Genomic DNA, 16,190 nt, shown 5'->3' with positions numbered 1-16,190 from the left:
TGGTTGAGAGTCCGCCTGCCGATGCAGGGGACACGGGTTCGTGCCCGGTCCGGGAAGATCCCACATGCCGCGGAGCGTCTGGGCCCGTGAGCTATGGCCGCTGAGCCTGCGCGCCCAGAGCCTGTGCTCCGCAACGGGAGAGGCCACAGCAGTGAGAGGCCCGCGTACCGCAAAAAAAAAAAAAACAAAAAACTGGGAACTCTCCACTCCCCTTTCTCTCATGAGAGCTTATAATGGCCACAATTGACTGAGAACTCATTCCAGGCAACTCTGGATCTGTTTGGAAAGTAACTCCCACGTTCCCAGAATTCTCCTGGGCTGGGTAGCTCTATAAAAATCTGTCTCCCCGGAGGCTACTTCAGTGTTGATACTTGTTCAGAAACTTCAAGCCAAACAAATGTTCAGTAAAAAGCTCACCATCTAACTACCCAGGCAGACCTGGAGCAGCATTTTGAAGCTGACTCTCAGGAACCTGCTCCGAATGAAAGGAAGGACATTCCTCCCAAGGTGACACCTGTTCCTCAGTAACACAGGCTGCAGGTCTGCTGTGGACTCCCATGGTTACCCAATGCAGAGATCTCGCCTCCAGGATTCTCATGATCCTCACTCAGTTACCATGGCCACAACACACAGTTTGAGCAAACAACATTTCTGACCTCATCTTGTTCTCACATTTGAAAAGTAAGACATTCAGAGAACAAATTCATTTTGAAACATTAAAATCAACCAACGAATTAAGAATTTTGAGTATTGTGATCAAATGAATATAAGCCACGAACTAGGAACCTCATTTTCCACCCATAGGAAAAACAAGGACTGCCTAAAACGTCATTTCGACAACTGTTGAAATTTCAATATAGAGTATATTTTAAATAATAGTATTCTACCGATGATAAAGTTCCTGATTGTAATAATGGCATCATGGATAAGAGAAAGTCCTTGCTCTTAGGAAATACACACTTAGGTATGTAGGGGTAAAGGGTCATGATGTTTACAACTAACTCAAACTGTTCATGAGAAATGATAACAATACGCAGAGAGAGAGAAAGCAAATATAGTACAATGTTAACAAATGAGAAACCTAGGTGAATGGCCAAAGTGTTGGTTCTACTATTCTTGCAACTTTTCTGTAGGTTTGAGAGTTTTCCAAATAAAAAGTTTAAAAAGAACCATGCATGTTCCAGATTAGTGACTTTCAAACTTTTTAAACAATAAGCCACGATAAAGTATAAATATGCAGCAATCCAGACACACACACACACACACACACACACACACACACACACACACATATATATAATCTGAACAAATGCATACAGATTAAAAGTTCCACAAAACAATACTTATAATATTATATGTGATGCTCTGTGACTTTTCTATCCTGTTTTTTTTTTTTGATTGGTAAATTCCTTTAATATTTCCATGACTCAGGAGTTAAGATTTTTTTAAGGCTAAGTGTTTTTTGATATATTTCCCATCCCCTGCCTGAGCTCCCGCCCCACCTCCCAATCTCAGACAACTAATTACCGGTGTAGAAAATATTGGCTGATGCCAAACATTTCTTCTCTGTTCTTTCTGTTCCTTTCCTTCTGCTCAGAGACCCCTGTTCTTCCTTACTCTTTCTCTAAACTGTTACTAATATGTGAGAAGTTGATTTGCTGCAGCCTTGCTATACACGGTTGTGAAATTTGAACATAATGTGGTAACATGCACATTACTTACCTTATTTTTTTTGGCTGCGTTGGGTCTTCGTTGCTGCGCACAGGCTTTCTCTAGCTGCGGTGAGCAGGGGCTACTCTTCATTGCGGAGCGTGGGCTTCTCATGGCGGTGGCTTCTCATTGCAGTGGCTTCTCTTGTCACGCAGCACGGGCTCCAGGCGCACGGGCTTCAGTAGTTGTGGCACGCGGGCTCAGGAGTTGTGGCTCAGAGTTGTGGCACGCGGGCTCAGTAGTTGTGGCTCAGGGGCTTAGTTGCTCCACGGCATGTGGGATCTTCCTGGACCAGGGATTGAACCCGTGTCCCCTGCATTGGCAGGCGGATTCTTAACCACTGCGCCACCAGGGAAGTCCCCACATTACTTACTATTGTGATATGCTCTGCTCTGGGCAATACCAAATAAAGAATGTTACCACTCAGATCACATCTACATCAGCCAAATATTTTCACAATACTGATATCAGAGTGTGTTATGTTGAAGATAAAAATAGCAGCTTGCGTGCTGCAGAAGACAGATTAACTTCCTTCTATACACAGCAATCTACCTCTTGGATCTGGGCATTAGAGTCTATCCTGTTTTTTAAAATGCTGGTTGTGACCCATTAAATTGAGTTGATGGGGGGCTTCCCTGGTGGCGCAGTGGTTGAGAGTCCGCCTGCCGATGCAGGGGACGCGGGTTCGTGCCCCGGTCCGGGAGGATCCCACGTGCCGCGGAGTGGCTGGGCTCGTGGGCCATGGCCGCTGAGCCTGCGCGTCCAGAGCCTGTGCTCTGCCAAGGGAGAGGCCATAGCAGTGAGAGGCCCGCGTACCGCAAAAAAAAAAAAAGAAAAAAAAATTGAGTTGATGACCACTAATGGTCACAATCCATTCGAACACTCCTGCACTCAGTGGTGCTTTCTGCAACATTTCTAATACTTTGTATTACCTAGAGACACAGAAGAAGCACTATGGCCTTGAAGAACTGACAGCTCAGCGCACCCTGAATCCATGTGGTCTTTGAAAACACACCCCTTCAAATACAGAGAGAGGACATTAAGATTAGGAATTGCCAGAATGTTGACAAAGGCAGTCATTGTTACACGTGTGTGGAGGACGGCTTGAGCACGTTATGTAGCAGACACACAGCCTCTACTCTGGCATTCAGGCCTGGGGGCTTACAGTTGGCCACCTCCCACCCTGAGAAATTGCTCGGCCCCCCTTCCCAGCTACTGGCTGCCTCCTTTCCTCTTGGCCCGTTAGTCAGCCCCAAAGTGTGCGACCCATAATAATTCCCACACCTAATGGGATCATCCAAGCTGGAGATTCCCTGCCCCACTAACATAGCATCTCTGTCTTTCGGACACTCTTCCCACAAAACTCTAAGGAAAGAGGATTTTGTGGCCTCCTCGGGAGAGTCACAATGCATGTCTGCATATGAAAGACTCTTGAAAAGTCCTGCACAAGAGAAACCTGTTTAATCTTTGTTTTTAATCGTAGTATTTTTAGAAATGTATTTATCCACAGACAATGCCCCCTCCTCTTTTTTTTTCCCTACCCTGCCCTAAAGTTCCTTTGCGGCTAAGGCCACCCCTGGGAATAACTGCGGAATAAATGAAATTATTCTTTGTTTTAAACACCCCCTAACACATCTCAGACCGCAGGAATCACTGCCACCACCTTGGGTCTAAGACCCTTTCCCATCGCCCTTCTCTCCTGTCCTACCCATCTTCCTGGACCCTAGTGTCCCCAGGCTCCTGGGGGAGGGGGAGGAGGGTTGTAGTAGAAAACAAAGGGATTGGACTTTTTTAAAATTTATTTATTTTTGGCTGCATTGGGTCTTCGTTGTTGCATGCGGGCTTTCTCTAGTTGCAGCGAGCGAGGGCTACTCTTCGTTGCGGTGCGTGGGCTTCTCATCGCGGTGGGTGGCTTTTCTTGTTGCAGAGCCGGGCTCTAGGCACACGGGCTTCAGTAGTTGTGGCACGCGGGCTCGGCAGTTGTGGCTCGCGGGCTCTAGAGCACAGGCTCAGTAGTTGTGGCACACAGGCTGAGTTGCTCCGCAGCATGTGGGATCTTCCCAGACCAGGGCTCGAACCCATGTCCCCTGCATTGGCAGGCAGATTCATAACCACTGCGCCACCAGGGAAGCTCCAGGGATTGGGCTTAATGGTTGCCCCACCAGGAGAATTGGCACAGTTTTTAGTACTTAGCCGATGGATTAACTCTAATTCAGGCATGCAGGCCCAGTTTCCTGGAAGATGGGGGGAAGGGATGGGAGTGGAGCCCTGTAGCCCTAGAAACTTCCAATTCCTAGTCTTCTCACCAGAAGGCACATGTTCCTTCTTGCTTCTTCTCCAATTATGCCCATGTGACAGGAGCAGAAATCCATAATCTCACCCCTCCCACACATGGCATTTCCCAGGGTCCTCCTCTTCCCAGGGCCATCTCCGGAGGCAAACTGTTCCTTCCACCCTCTGCTGGAATTTTCACCCCCCGCCCCCATCCTGTTCCCCTCTCCCTAAACCAACCACCATCAAGCCCAGTTAACTAAACTCCCTTGCCTGGCAAGGCAATCTGAGCCACCCCAGTGTGGCACAGTCAGTCCATCTGGAGGACAAACACCACGTGCTGGGCCACCCTGAGCAGAAGACCAGAGCCCAGGAGAAACGGTGTCTTGTGGCCCGAGCTGCCCACCCCGCGGGAGGGAAGGCTGTCGGACAGCGAGGTGTTGACTGGCTCCTCGGTGGTATTGGCCGCCTCCGCCACCGGGGCTCTCGGGGCCAGCAGCTTGGAGAGGAGGCTGCTGAACCTGCTCACTGTGGTGGCCGCTGGCTCTGGGGACGGGCCTGGACTGGACGCGGTGAGGTTCAGCTCCTCGGGGTCCACACAGAGGCCGTCGGAGGAGCGCCCAAAGGCCACCTGGCGGAGGTCCAGGCCGGCCACGGAGCCCGGGGAGGCGCACGGCACGTCGGCGGCGCGCCCAAAGCTCTCCATCCAGTCCCGCAGCCACTCCAGGCGACAGTCGCAGCGCCATGGGTTGCGGAAGAGGAAGAGGCGACCCAGGAAGAAGCCAGGCTGGAAGGCTGCCCAGGCGAGCACGGTGAGATGGTTGCCGTTGAGATGCAGGGCCAGGAGGCCCGAGAGGTTCTGGAAGGCGCCCTCTTCCACGAAGGCGATGTGGTTGCGGTCCAAGTAGAGCAGCTCGAGCTCAGCCAGCTCGGCGAACCAGGTGTGTGCCACGCGGCCCAGCGCGTTGCCGCCCAGGTTGAGCGTGCGCAGGTGGCGGAGGCCGAGGAAGGCGTCGGCCGGCAGCGCGGCCAGCAGGTTGTCGTTGAGCAGCAGGTGCTCCAGGGCGCTGCAGTCGCGGAAGGCACCGCCGTGCACGACGCGGACGCGGTTGGCCTGCAGGCTGAGCGAGCGCAGGCGGCGCAGACCCAGCAGCGAGCCGGACGCCACAGCCTCGATGCGGCTGCGCTCCAGGTGCGCATGCGTCAGGTTGGCTAGGCCGCGCAGAGCGCCGGGCACGCGGCGGAACAGGTTGTCGAAGGCGGCGAGCTCGCGTAGGGCGGGCAGCTCGGCCAGGAGGCGCTCGGGCACGCTGAAGAGGCGGCAGGCGGCCAGGTCAAGGCGCCGCAGGCGGCCGAGTGCAGCGAAGGTGCGCGCGTGCAGGTAGCGCAGATCGCCGTTGTGCGCCAGGCGCAGCTCGGCCAGGCGCGGCAGGCCCTTGAAGGCGCCAGGCGTGATGAAGGACAGGTTGTTGTGGCGCAGCGACAGGCGGCGCAGCGACGGCAGCGTGCCGAAGGCCCGCTCGCCCAGGAAGCGCAGGCCATTGCGGTCCAGGTCGATGGAGACCGCCTCGCACGGGAACTCGGCCGGCACCCGCAAGAGGCCCGCGCGGTCGCAGCGCACAGAGCAGCCGCGCTCCATGCTGCTGCAGACGCAGGCGGCCGGGCAGGCGCTCGCGCAGGCGTCCTCGGCGGCCCGGGCGGTGGGCAGGCCGAGGACCACCACTGGCGGGGGCGGGCATGGGGGAGAGAGGAGGGAGGAGAAAAGACAAAAAAGGAACAACTGTCAGCCACAGGATCGCCCCAGGTCCAATCCTACCCGTAAGCGTGGCAGGATGCGGCCATCCACCAAGTTATCAAACGTCCCACAGAGCCCTGTCCTCCAAAGGGCCTCGTTCCGCCTCCCAGACCTTACTCAGGTTTCCCCACCCATCACGCCCTTCGCCTTTGCTCTCAAGTTCTGTTCATCAGCAAAACTCAGCTGGAATCCAGGCACCTGACCCAATCCTAAATCCTGCTTCCCATCACCTGTATCATGGCTTGTGCTCCCAGACCGCGACCTAGACGGCTTGTTGTCTGCATGCATAGAGGGACCTGGAGGGCATCACTGTGGCCTGCGCTCTAGCCCTGCTCTGCCTAGTACCTAGCCCCCGGCCACATGTGGCTGTTGAGCATTTGCAATGTAACTAGCCTGAACTGAGGTGTGCTCGCAGTGTAAAATACACACCAGATCCCAAAGACTTAGTACCAAAAAAAGGTAAACTAACTCATCAATAATTTTTATACTGCTTACATGTTGAAACGATATTTTAGATATATTGGGTTAGCGAAAATATTAAAATCAATGTCGATAGTTTCTTTTCGCCTTTTTTATTGGGCTGCTTAAAGAATTTAAACATGTGTGGCTTGCATTATATTTCTACTGGTGCTGTTCTGTTCCCTCCCACCGTAAGAATTAATTTTTGAGGGCTTCCCTGGTGGTGCAGTGGTTAAGAATCCACCTGCTAATGCAAGAGACACGGGTTCGAGCCCTGGTCCGGGAAGATCCCACATGCTGTGCAGCAACTAAGCCTGTGCGCCACAACTACTGAACCTGCGAGCCACAACTACTGAAGCCCGCGCACCCTAGACCCCGTGCTCTGCAACAAGAGAAGCCACCGCAGTGAGAAGCCTGCGCATCACAACAGAGTAGCCCCCGCTCACCGCAACTAGAGAAAGCCCGCGCGCAGCAACGAAGGCCCAGCACAGCCAAAAATAAATAAATTAAATAAATTTTAAAAAATAATAATAGTTCAATTTTTGAAAACCCCCACTGAGCAAATTAAGCCTCATGAAGAAGGGAGAATTAGGAAAAAGGTTGGGAATGAAAGTAAAGCCTATCAATCTTTTTTTTTTCTTTAACAGTCACTATAATTAAGCCATAAGGACAGCAAACTAAATAAACTATCAATGACCTTCTTACACATCTCAAAAATTACTTGTGGACACTGTGTGGTTAATTCCATTCACCAGGCTTTGCTCTCTAGAGCCTTTTTTCCATCATCAGGGGAAGGACTGGTGCTTATAAATTAATTTTGTTCTGAGCATTTGAATGGAGGATCAGACAAAGACTTCCAAAGCCCTCCAGGTGGCTTGCCACCCGCAGGAAAGCAGAATGGCATGGCCTGCTTCTGTATGGTAGCCAGAAGTCCCAAGCCCCATCTTCAGTTCCAATGGAAAAGGCAGGATGGAAGATGCACAAGTTTTATTTTCTGGCCAGGAGCAGCTGGCAGGTGGAATGTGCTCCATCTGAAATTCCTGCAGAGGAGCAGAGGTACCCAGATGTAAAACCTGACCACTGCTATTCATAATTTCTACCTGTCCCGGACAGTACTCCCAAATTCCAGCAAACACCCTGGCTGCCGTGCAGTCCCTCCCACTGTGTACACGTTATGCTGCCTTGCCTATCCAAGCCCTCGTGGGAACCTGAAGGTGTGGCCACACAAGGAGTGTGTATCAATAGGTCTGCTTGCTGCTGCCTCTGTAGGCTTGCTCAGCTTCCAATGTCTTTTCAGTACATCTGTTATGGACACTCATGTTTTTCTCAGTTTCTAGGAAGGGGATTCAGCCCTTTCAGACTTAGCTGGAGAACACTCAGCCCTTTGAGCAACCCTTCAGTTGTAAACTGTAGCTAGTTCAAAATTCTGATGTTCCAGAGACTTAGCTTTTCCCTCTCCCTAAGAACTGTGAACTAGACACCAAGCTTCCAGCAAGGTTCTTGGACCCTGAACTGGGCTTGGCTGTAAGCAGGGCAGCTGCTGGGCGGGACAGACACCCTGTTAGAGAGACAGGGCCAAGAATGTAACCTTAACTCCAGGCATCAGCTGGACAGAGGCAGAACCTTCTTCTATTAACTCTTCCAACTGGGTCAAGCAGAGGCATCAGATTTCCTTACAAATAGTCCTTCATTCTACTCTCTTCTCCTTTCTAATTAAGGGAAGTGCACTCTCAACCATATGACTCATGTCTCTGCCCCACAATAGCTAATATTGTTCCAGGCGCACTGTATGGCTCAGTAAGTATTTGCAGAATTAAATGGAATTGACGCCTTCCTCTGTAACAATCCCTGCTGGGGGATGTCATTTATTTTTAAAACTTTGTCAAGGAATTCATGGGATTATGACAAACAGGATACAACCAATTTGCTTGCATAACGCAAGAGATCAAAGTTTGGGCTCTTTAGCTGCCAGTTTTGTTTTTTTTTTTTTAATACATGCAACAGGGGTGGGGGGTGAAGCTTTTTATTGTATACCTTTTTACCTTGTACATTTTGAGCCATGTGAATGTATTACCTGTTTCACAAAATAGATTAAAGTGGTTTTTTTAAAACTTTAAACACTCAAGATGTCACTATTAGAGACCTATTTTCAGCCTCTGAAACTTTGATAGCCATTAGGAACAATAACTAATTTACTGGATTATTTAGTGAAATTTAAATTAAATCAAGTAAATTCTCAGAACAGACAACCAAACTCTAGTATTGGTTTACACAATATGAAGACTAAGTATATGCCCAGTGAGCCGGAAAAACAGGGCACCAAAACAAAATATTTATTTATTTATTTATTTATTTATGCCTGTGTTGGGTCTTCGTTGCTGTGCGCGGGCTTCTCATTGCGGTGGCTTCTCCGTTGCGGAGCACGGGCTCTAGGCGTGTGGGCCTCAGCAGTTGTGGCACGCAGTCTCCAGAGCGCAGGCTCAGTAGTTACGGCACACCGGCTTAGTTGCTCCGCAGCATGTGGGATCTTCCCGGACCAGGGCTCGAACCCGTGACCCCTGCATTGGCAAGCAGATTCTTAACCACTGTGCCACCAGGGAAGTCCCCAAAACAAAATTTAAAAAAATAATAACATAGGGACTTCCCTGACGGTCCAGTGGTTAAGACTCTGTGCTTCCACTGCAGGGGGCGCGAGTTCAATCCCTGGTTGGGGAACTAAGATCCCCCATGCTATGAGGTGCCGCCAATTAATTAATTAACTAATTAAATTGAATAATAACATATTTGGGTGAGTTGTGCTTACAGTAATGGCAGAGTAGCTTGTATCAGACTAACATTTCTGCTGATTGCTAGTGTCAACTCTGGAAAAAATATTTTTTAAAAATCATTTGAACACAACACTGTAAATCAACTGTACTTAAATTTTTTTAAAAAATCACTTGAAGGCACTGGAGAGAAACCTAAACAGGCCACCAGAGTAGATACGACCCTTAAATGAAAAGAAGCAAACTAGGTGAGAGGCACATTTAACTGGCTTTTCCTCTCAGGGCATGGGCAGTAGAGCTCAAGCAGAAAGCAAGAGTCTTACTGGGCTGAGAAATTAGAGGTCAGAGTGCATAGCAGCAACAGTGGCTGGAAATTGAGGAGGGAAACCATAAGAAAGAGGGAGCCACAAAATTTGCACACAAGCTCCCCTTAGATCCTTGTTAGAGTCCTAAAGTGCACGTATGTGGAGTGAGTCCAAGGAGCCAAGCACAGAACGCCAAAAGAACTAAACAGATTTCAGCAATTTCCCAGCGATGGGAAGCAGATTAAGAGTTCAAAGTCCACCAAGTTAGAAGCTCTTATAAAATACCTCGAGCTTTCCATTGAAACCCTGGAGGGCCACACCTCAGGAGTAAAGACCATTTCCCAGGGCAAAGGGTAAAACAGAACTAGGCCTTCCCTAACAAAGACTGAAACCAAGCTTCCCCGGTATCAAGGGGATCTGCCAGTTGTTTAGCTGAAGGCCAGAAGGAAATTCAACACTCTTCAAAGGAAGATAAGAGGATCTAGAGTTTCTATAACTACAATCTACAATATCTGCTACACAATCAAATAATACTAGATATGTGAAGAAGAAGCAAAACACGACATTGCTCAAGAGGAAAAAAAATAGTTAACAGAAGCAGACACAGTGACAGCCCAGATGTTAGAATTACAAAACAAGGATTTATTATAAATATGTTTAGGAATTTATAGGAAAAGATGGATATAATCATGAGGACATGGGGAATGTGAATTTTAGAAGTGTGGATCAATAAAAAAAAAAAGGTATGGAAACTGTGAATATGAACCAAGTAGAAATCTTAGTACTGAAATAACACCATATCTGAAATTTTTTAAAAAAATCATTGAGTAAGAAAAACAGCAGACTAGACACAACGGAATAAATATTCATGAATTTGAAAGAAGTCAATAGAAATTACCCAAAATGAAGCTCAGGGAGAAAAAAGATTGGAAAAAATATGATCAGAGCTTCAATGACCTATGGGACAATATCAAGCAATTAGACTAACATGCATATATTTGGAGCCCCAGAGGAGAAAAGAGAGAGAATATGGCAAAAAAATAATTGAAGACAATTTCCAAAATTTGATTAAAAACACAAAGCTCAGCAAACCCCAACTAATATCACACATGCGCACACACACACATATTATCTAGGCACATCACAGTCAAACTGCTGAAAACCAAAGTAGAAAGAAAATTCTTTAAGGCATCCAAAGAAAAAAGACACATTACATAGAGTAAACATCAATTAAAAAGTGATGACTGATTTCGTATCAGAAACAGTGGAGGGCATAAGACAATAGAATTATGTCTATGACCCATTAAATTGAGTTGATGGGGGGCTTCCCTGGTGGCGCAGTGGTTGAGAGGCCGCCTGCCGATGTAGGGGACACGGGTTCGTGCCCCGGTCCGGGAAGATCCCACATGCCGCTGAGTGGCTAGGCCCGTGAGCCACGACCACTGAGCCTGCGCATCCGGAGCCTGTGCTCCGCAACGGGAGAGGCCACAACAGTGAGAGGCCCGCGTACCGCAAAAGAATTATGTCTTGTAAGCTTCTGAAAGAAAAGCAAAATCTGGCAACCCAGAATTCTATATCCAATGGAAATATCTTCAAAAATGAAGTACAATAGAGATGCTTTCAGGTTAACAAAATCTGAGAAAATGCATCTCCATCAGATCTTCTGCACAACAAGAAATGAAGACATTGTTTAGCTTGAAGGAAAATGACACTAGATGAAAGTCAGATCTACAGGAAGGAATGAAGAGCAATGGAAATGGCAAATATGCCACTAAATATAAAAGACCTTAATTGCTTAACAGACAAGTGACTGTTGAAAGCAAAAATAACAATGTGTTGTGGAATTTATAACATATGTAAATGAAAAATATGACAATAGCATAAAGAATGAGAAGAAGGGTAAACTAAATTGTACTCATAAGGATCTCATGTTACACATGAAACTGTATAAGACTAATTCAAAGTAGACCACGATACAGACTTGATGTAAGGGATATGCACCACCAGCATAACTGCGTGGGCCACAGAAACCATGCTGCAAGCCCATCTGGGTGCTGACTGCCTCTTGATGCTTTTAAAAATGGGCATTGCAGCGGTGGTGTGGATCTCGTCAAATAAGTGGAGAATGGGGAAGCAAAGGCTTTTCCCCAAACCTTTAAGGTGGGTTTTTGTTTGGGGTGGGTTTTTCCCCCCCTGGATTTTTACTTTTAAATCTTAAATGATATACTGCAGGCCTCAGACATGACAGACAATGAGCAGGTGAAGAACCAATGGGAAAGTGTTCAAAAACTCCTGTGTTAGCTAACAAGCTTCTGAATGTATCGCTGTAGTCCACAGAGAAGGCTGGGAAAGGTAGCAAGGAGATGCTGCATCAGCTACTGCAGCCTTAAAACAAAGTTGGTGTCTCTTTGGACTTTAAAATTGTTCCTATGTAGCTTATTTTAATTTTGCTTAATCAAATAAACAAGAGGGTTTTTCCATGGGGGAAAAAAAGTAGACCCTGATAAATTAAAGATGCATATTGCAATCCCTAGAAAATAAAAAAGAATCTCAACCCCTACCTCACAGCATACACAAAAACTCATTTTAGATGGACCATAGACCTAAATGTAAAAGCTAAAACTATAAAGCTTCTTAAAGATAACACAGGAGAATATCTTTGTGACCTAGTGGTAGGCAAAGATTTCTTAGGGAAAAAAAAAAAAGCATTAACCATAAAGGAAAAAAGTAATAAATTAGATTCATCAAAATTTAAAAGTTCTCCTCTTTGAAAGACCCTTGAGAGAATGAAAAAACAAGCCACAGACTGTGAGAAAATATCTGTATATTTTCTCTGTATATATCTCATAAATGACTTGTATTCAGAATTTATAAAGAACTCTCAAAACTCAATAATAAGAAAACAGGCAATAAATTATAAATAATTTATTAAATAATAATATTCAAATAAGTATAATTTTATAAATAAACTTATTTGATAATATTATTAAATAATAAACTATAAATAAATAAATCACCCAATTAATAAATGGGCAAAATATTAGAAGAAACACTTTACCAAAAAAGATATACAGGAGACAAACACATGAAAAGATGGTCAACATTATTAGTTGTTAGGGAAATGCAAATTAAAATAGTCACCTATTAGAATAACTAAAATTAGAAAGACTGACCACACCGAGTGTTGGAGAGCATATAGAATAACTGGAACTCTCTTACACTGCTGGTAGGAATGTCAAATGGTGCAACCATGTTGGAAACAATGTGGCAGTTTCTTTAAAAGTTAATCATACACCTGCCTTATGACTGACCCATTCTATTTGTAGGGAAATAAAGGCACATGTCCATACAAAAGGCTTAGGCGTGAATGTTCACAGCAGCTTTATTCGTAATAACCCAAAACTGGAAATAACACAAACACCCAACAAGAGTTGAATGGGGGGACTTCCCTGGTGGCACAGTGGTTAAGAATCTGCCTGCCAATGCAGGGGACACGGGTTCGATCTGTGGTCCGGGAAGATCCCACATGCCGTGGAGCAACTAAGCCCGTGAGCCACAACTACTGAGCCTGCGCTCTAGAGCCCGTGAGCCACAACTACTGAAGCCCAAACGCCTAGAGCCCGTGCTCCACAACAAGAGAAGCCACCGCAATGAGAAGCCCGCGCTCGCCGCAACTAGGGAAAGCCCGCGCACAGCAACGAAGACCCAATGCAGCCAAAAATAAATAAATACATAAATTTATAAATAAATAAATAAAAAGGAGATGGATCTATTTGTATAACATGGAAAGACTTCTAAGATATATATATATATTTTTTAAGATGTTGGGGGTAAGAGTTTATTAGTTAATTTATTTATTTTTGCTGTGTTGCATCTTCGTTTCTGTGCGAGGGCTTTCTCTAGTTGTGGCGAGCGGGGGCCACTCTTCATCGCGGTGCGCGGGCCTCTCACTATCGCGGCCTCCCTTGTTGCCGAGCACAGGCTCCAGATGCGCAGGCTCAGTAGTCGTGGCTCACGGGCCCAGTTGCTCCGCGGCATGTGGGGTCCTCCCAGACCAGTGCATCTTCGTTTCTGTGCGAGGGCTTTCTCTAGTTGTGGCGAGCGGGGGCCACTCTTCATCGCGGTGCGCGGGCCTCTCACTATCGCGGCCTCCCTTGTTGCCGAGCACAGGCTCCAGATGCGCAGGCTCAGTAGTCGTGGCTCACGGGCCCAGTTGCTCCGCGGCATGTGGGATCCTCCCAGACCAGGGCTCGAACCCGTGTCCCCTGCATTAGCAGGCAGATTCTCAACCACTGTGCCACCAGGGAAGCCCTAAGATATATTTCTTTAAAAAAAGAGTTGAATGGGTAAACAAATTATGATATATGCATACAATGGAATACTATTCAGTGATAAAAAGGAATGGATTATTGATACATATAACATGGATGACTCTCAAGATAATTCTGCTGAGTGAAAGAAGCCAGACAAAAAAGAGCACATACTGTATGATTCCATTTACAAAAAATTCTAGAAACTGCAAATTAGTCTATAGTAACAGAAAGATCAGTGGTTGCCTGGGGATGGATGGGGGGGCAGGGAGGGGCAGAAGGGAAGGATTATAAAGGGGCATGAACTTTGGGGGTGATGGATGTGGGATATGTTCATTATCTCAATTGTGCTGATGGTTTCATGAGGGAACACTTTAAATATGTTTAATTTGTTATATGTCAATTATACCTCAATAAAGCTATTTTTTTTAAAGGTACCATTTGTGTGTGTGCCTGTATGTGTGTATGACTTGTATACAGAATATAAAAACTACTCCTACAAATGAAGAATAATGAAAAGACAAACTAAATAAAAATGAGTAGAAGACCTGAACACTTTACAAAAGAATATATTAAGTAGCCATTAAGCACAAGAGAAGGTGCTCTACATCATTAGCCATTTGGGAAGTGCAAATTAAAACTACAGTGAGATTTCCCTACACACTCACTAGAATGGCTGACAACCCTAAATACTGGTGAGGATGTAGAACAACGGGATTCTCTTACATTGTTGATGTGAGTGGAAAATAGTTCAATAACTTTGGAAAACTTTGACAGTATCTATTAAAGCTAAACATATGACTATGATTCAGCTATTCCATTCCTAGGTATTTACCCAAGAGAAATGAAAAAAAAATGTCCACATAAAGACTGTACAAGAAAGTTCATTGTGGCTTACTCAGAATAGACCAAAAGAGGAAATTACTCAACAGCAGAGAAATAAATTACAATATAGCCATACAGTGGAATACCACTCAGCAATAAAAAGGAACAAACTATTGGCACAACAAAAACATTACGGTGAGCAAAAGAGAGCTGACACAAGAGTACATACTATACGATTACATGTACATGCAGTCCCAGAACAGAGCTGCTTGAAGTGGCTCTGGGAGCTCAACAGAACATGGCCTGCAGATGTAATCCACCCCCAAAGACGGCAAATATGCACAGGGCAGAGTTTGGGAAGTATGGTACCATATGTTGTCCAGGTGATATAAGCATGTCTAATGCTATTCAAATTAACCACAGTTTATGGGTTTCTTTTGCTCTCATAACAACCAACTTTTAATAAGTATTTGCTCGGGGCTAAGCTTGCTATATATATTATTCCATTTAATGACAACCCTGCAATGTAAGTATTCTTCTCTTCTACTCACAAAAAGAGGAAACTCAGGTTCAGGGTGGTTAAACACCACCAACCTTTGATTTTTGTCTTTCCACTGTACTGTACTATCCCCCACCCCCCACCCCTAGCCTTTCTGAGCTTCTGTTTCTTTAACTGTGAACTGAAGAGCCTGCACTTCCTGACCTTGGAGGGCCCTTCTGGCTCTCATTTTCCACAGTTGGACAGCAGCTGTTGCCAAGCACCACGTCTAAGAAAAAATACCCGATTCAAAACCCCATGTTTCTCTGCAGCCTCCTCCCAGCTACAGCTGTTTGGACTGCAGGTGAACATTTGACCTAAGCAGAGCCAGTCAGATTCATTCCTTCCCTGTGAACATGGAACAGGCAGCGAGATCATGTGAGCACCAACTGCTGTATAGTATTGGGGCTGAGGTTTGTACCAAAGCCATGTACAGGTCAAAGTCATCGGGGAGCAGGAGCCAAAGGCAAGGTAAGGAAACTGGTGTGCAGAGAGAGGAGTAGATTGGCCATGAGAATCACAGAAAAGGAGATCAGGGACAGTGGAAAGCTCCTGGCCAGCCCTTTAGTTCCCATAAGGCCCTGCTATAGCTATTTCTGTGACATTTCCCTGCTTCCATTTCAGAAACCCACTCAAACCATCTGGGCAGACCAGTGGATTGCTGTTCCTTGCAACCAAACCATCTCTGCTTGTAGTGGACATTTGATGCCTTTTCCGGCTACCCAGCTCCTTTTAAGTACTGTTCATACATTTAGGGAATTTCCTACATTATAAGTCCTGCCTCCTCAACACAGAAGCCAGAAACTCTCTTTTCTCAACTTCCCTTGCAGTTAGGGCCCAGGCATGTGACCTAGCTTTGCCTGTCAGAAGTAGGCACCAGGCAGAAACCATTTTCTGGCCAGGATGGTGGCAGAAGGCATCTGGCTTCCAGGCGCCCATGGTGGAATTTCAGGCACCCAGCACCCAGCATGATGCCTGTGAACGATCAGGTGTGTCCACCAGTGGTGGTGGCCATGGGGTCTTTGCTGGAACTGCCCCACTACCTGATTTAGGCATTGCTCCGGGCAGTGGACCTCCAACCAGGAAGCCTGGGAACACCTAGCATCCCTGAATAAACCCCTTCTCGTCTTCAGTGACCTGGAGTGGGTTCTATGGCTTGCAGTGAGATTCCTGAGCAACATCCTAAGTAAGACAGGTTCCCGACAGGTTCCC

General features: G+C 46.5%; 1 protein-coding gene across 1 annotated transcript; it reads right to left on the bottom strand.

The window, feature by feature from the left end:
- Positions 1-4,291: 4,291 nt before the first annotated feature.
- On the bottom strand, positions 4,292-15,917 carry NYX (nyctalopin). The gene is made up of 4 exons (XM_024116449.1): positions 15,839-15,917; positions 15,144-15,207; positions 7,068-7,148; positions 4,292-5,702 (listed from the first exon to the last, which is right to left on the bottom strand). Exons 1-4 carry the CDS (start codon positions 15,915-15,917, stop codon positions 4,292-4,294), a joined length of 1,635 nt encoding a protein of 544 aa, XP_023972217.1.
- Between the last annotated feature and the right edge of the window lie 273 nt (positions 15,918-16,190).

The sequence above is a fragment of the Physeter macrocephalus genome, chromosome 21, assembly GCF_002837175.3.
Source record: "Physeter macrocephalus isolate SW-GA chromosome 21, ASM283717v5, whole genome shotgun sequence".
Classification (NCBI taxonomy): domain Eukaryota; kingdom Metazoa; phylum Chordata; class Mammalia; order Artiodactyla; family Physeteridae; genus Physeter; species Physeter macrocephalus.
Note: the sequence above shows the minus strand (reverse complement) of the source record. Positions and strands in the feature narration are given on the sequence as shown.

What these genes read in the sequence shown, in the direction of transcription:
- NYX (XM_024116449.1), bottom strand. Translation starts at nt 15,917, where the DNA reads ATGGGCGCCTGGAAGCCAGATGCCTTCTGCCACCATCCTGGCCAGAAA. An exon ending in CTGGTGCCTACTTCTGACAG is followed by an intron (nt 15,208 to 15,838) that starts GCAAAGCTAGGT and finishes ATTTTTTCTTAG; the next exon opens with ACGTGGTGCTTGGCAACAGC. An exon ending in AGCCAGAAGGGCCCTCCAAG is followed by an intron (nt 7,149 to 15,143) that starts GTCAGGAAGTGC and finishes GCTACCATACAG; the next exon opens with AAGCAGGCCATGCCATTCTG.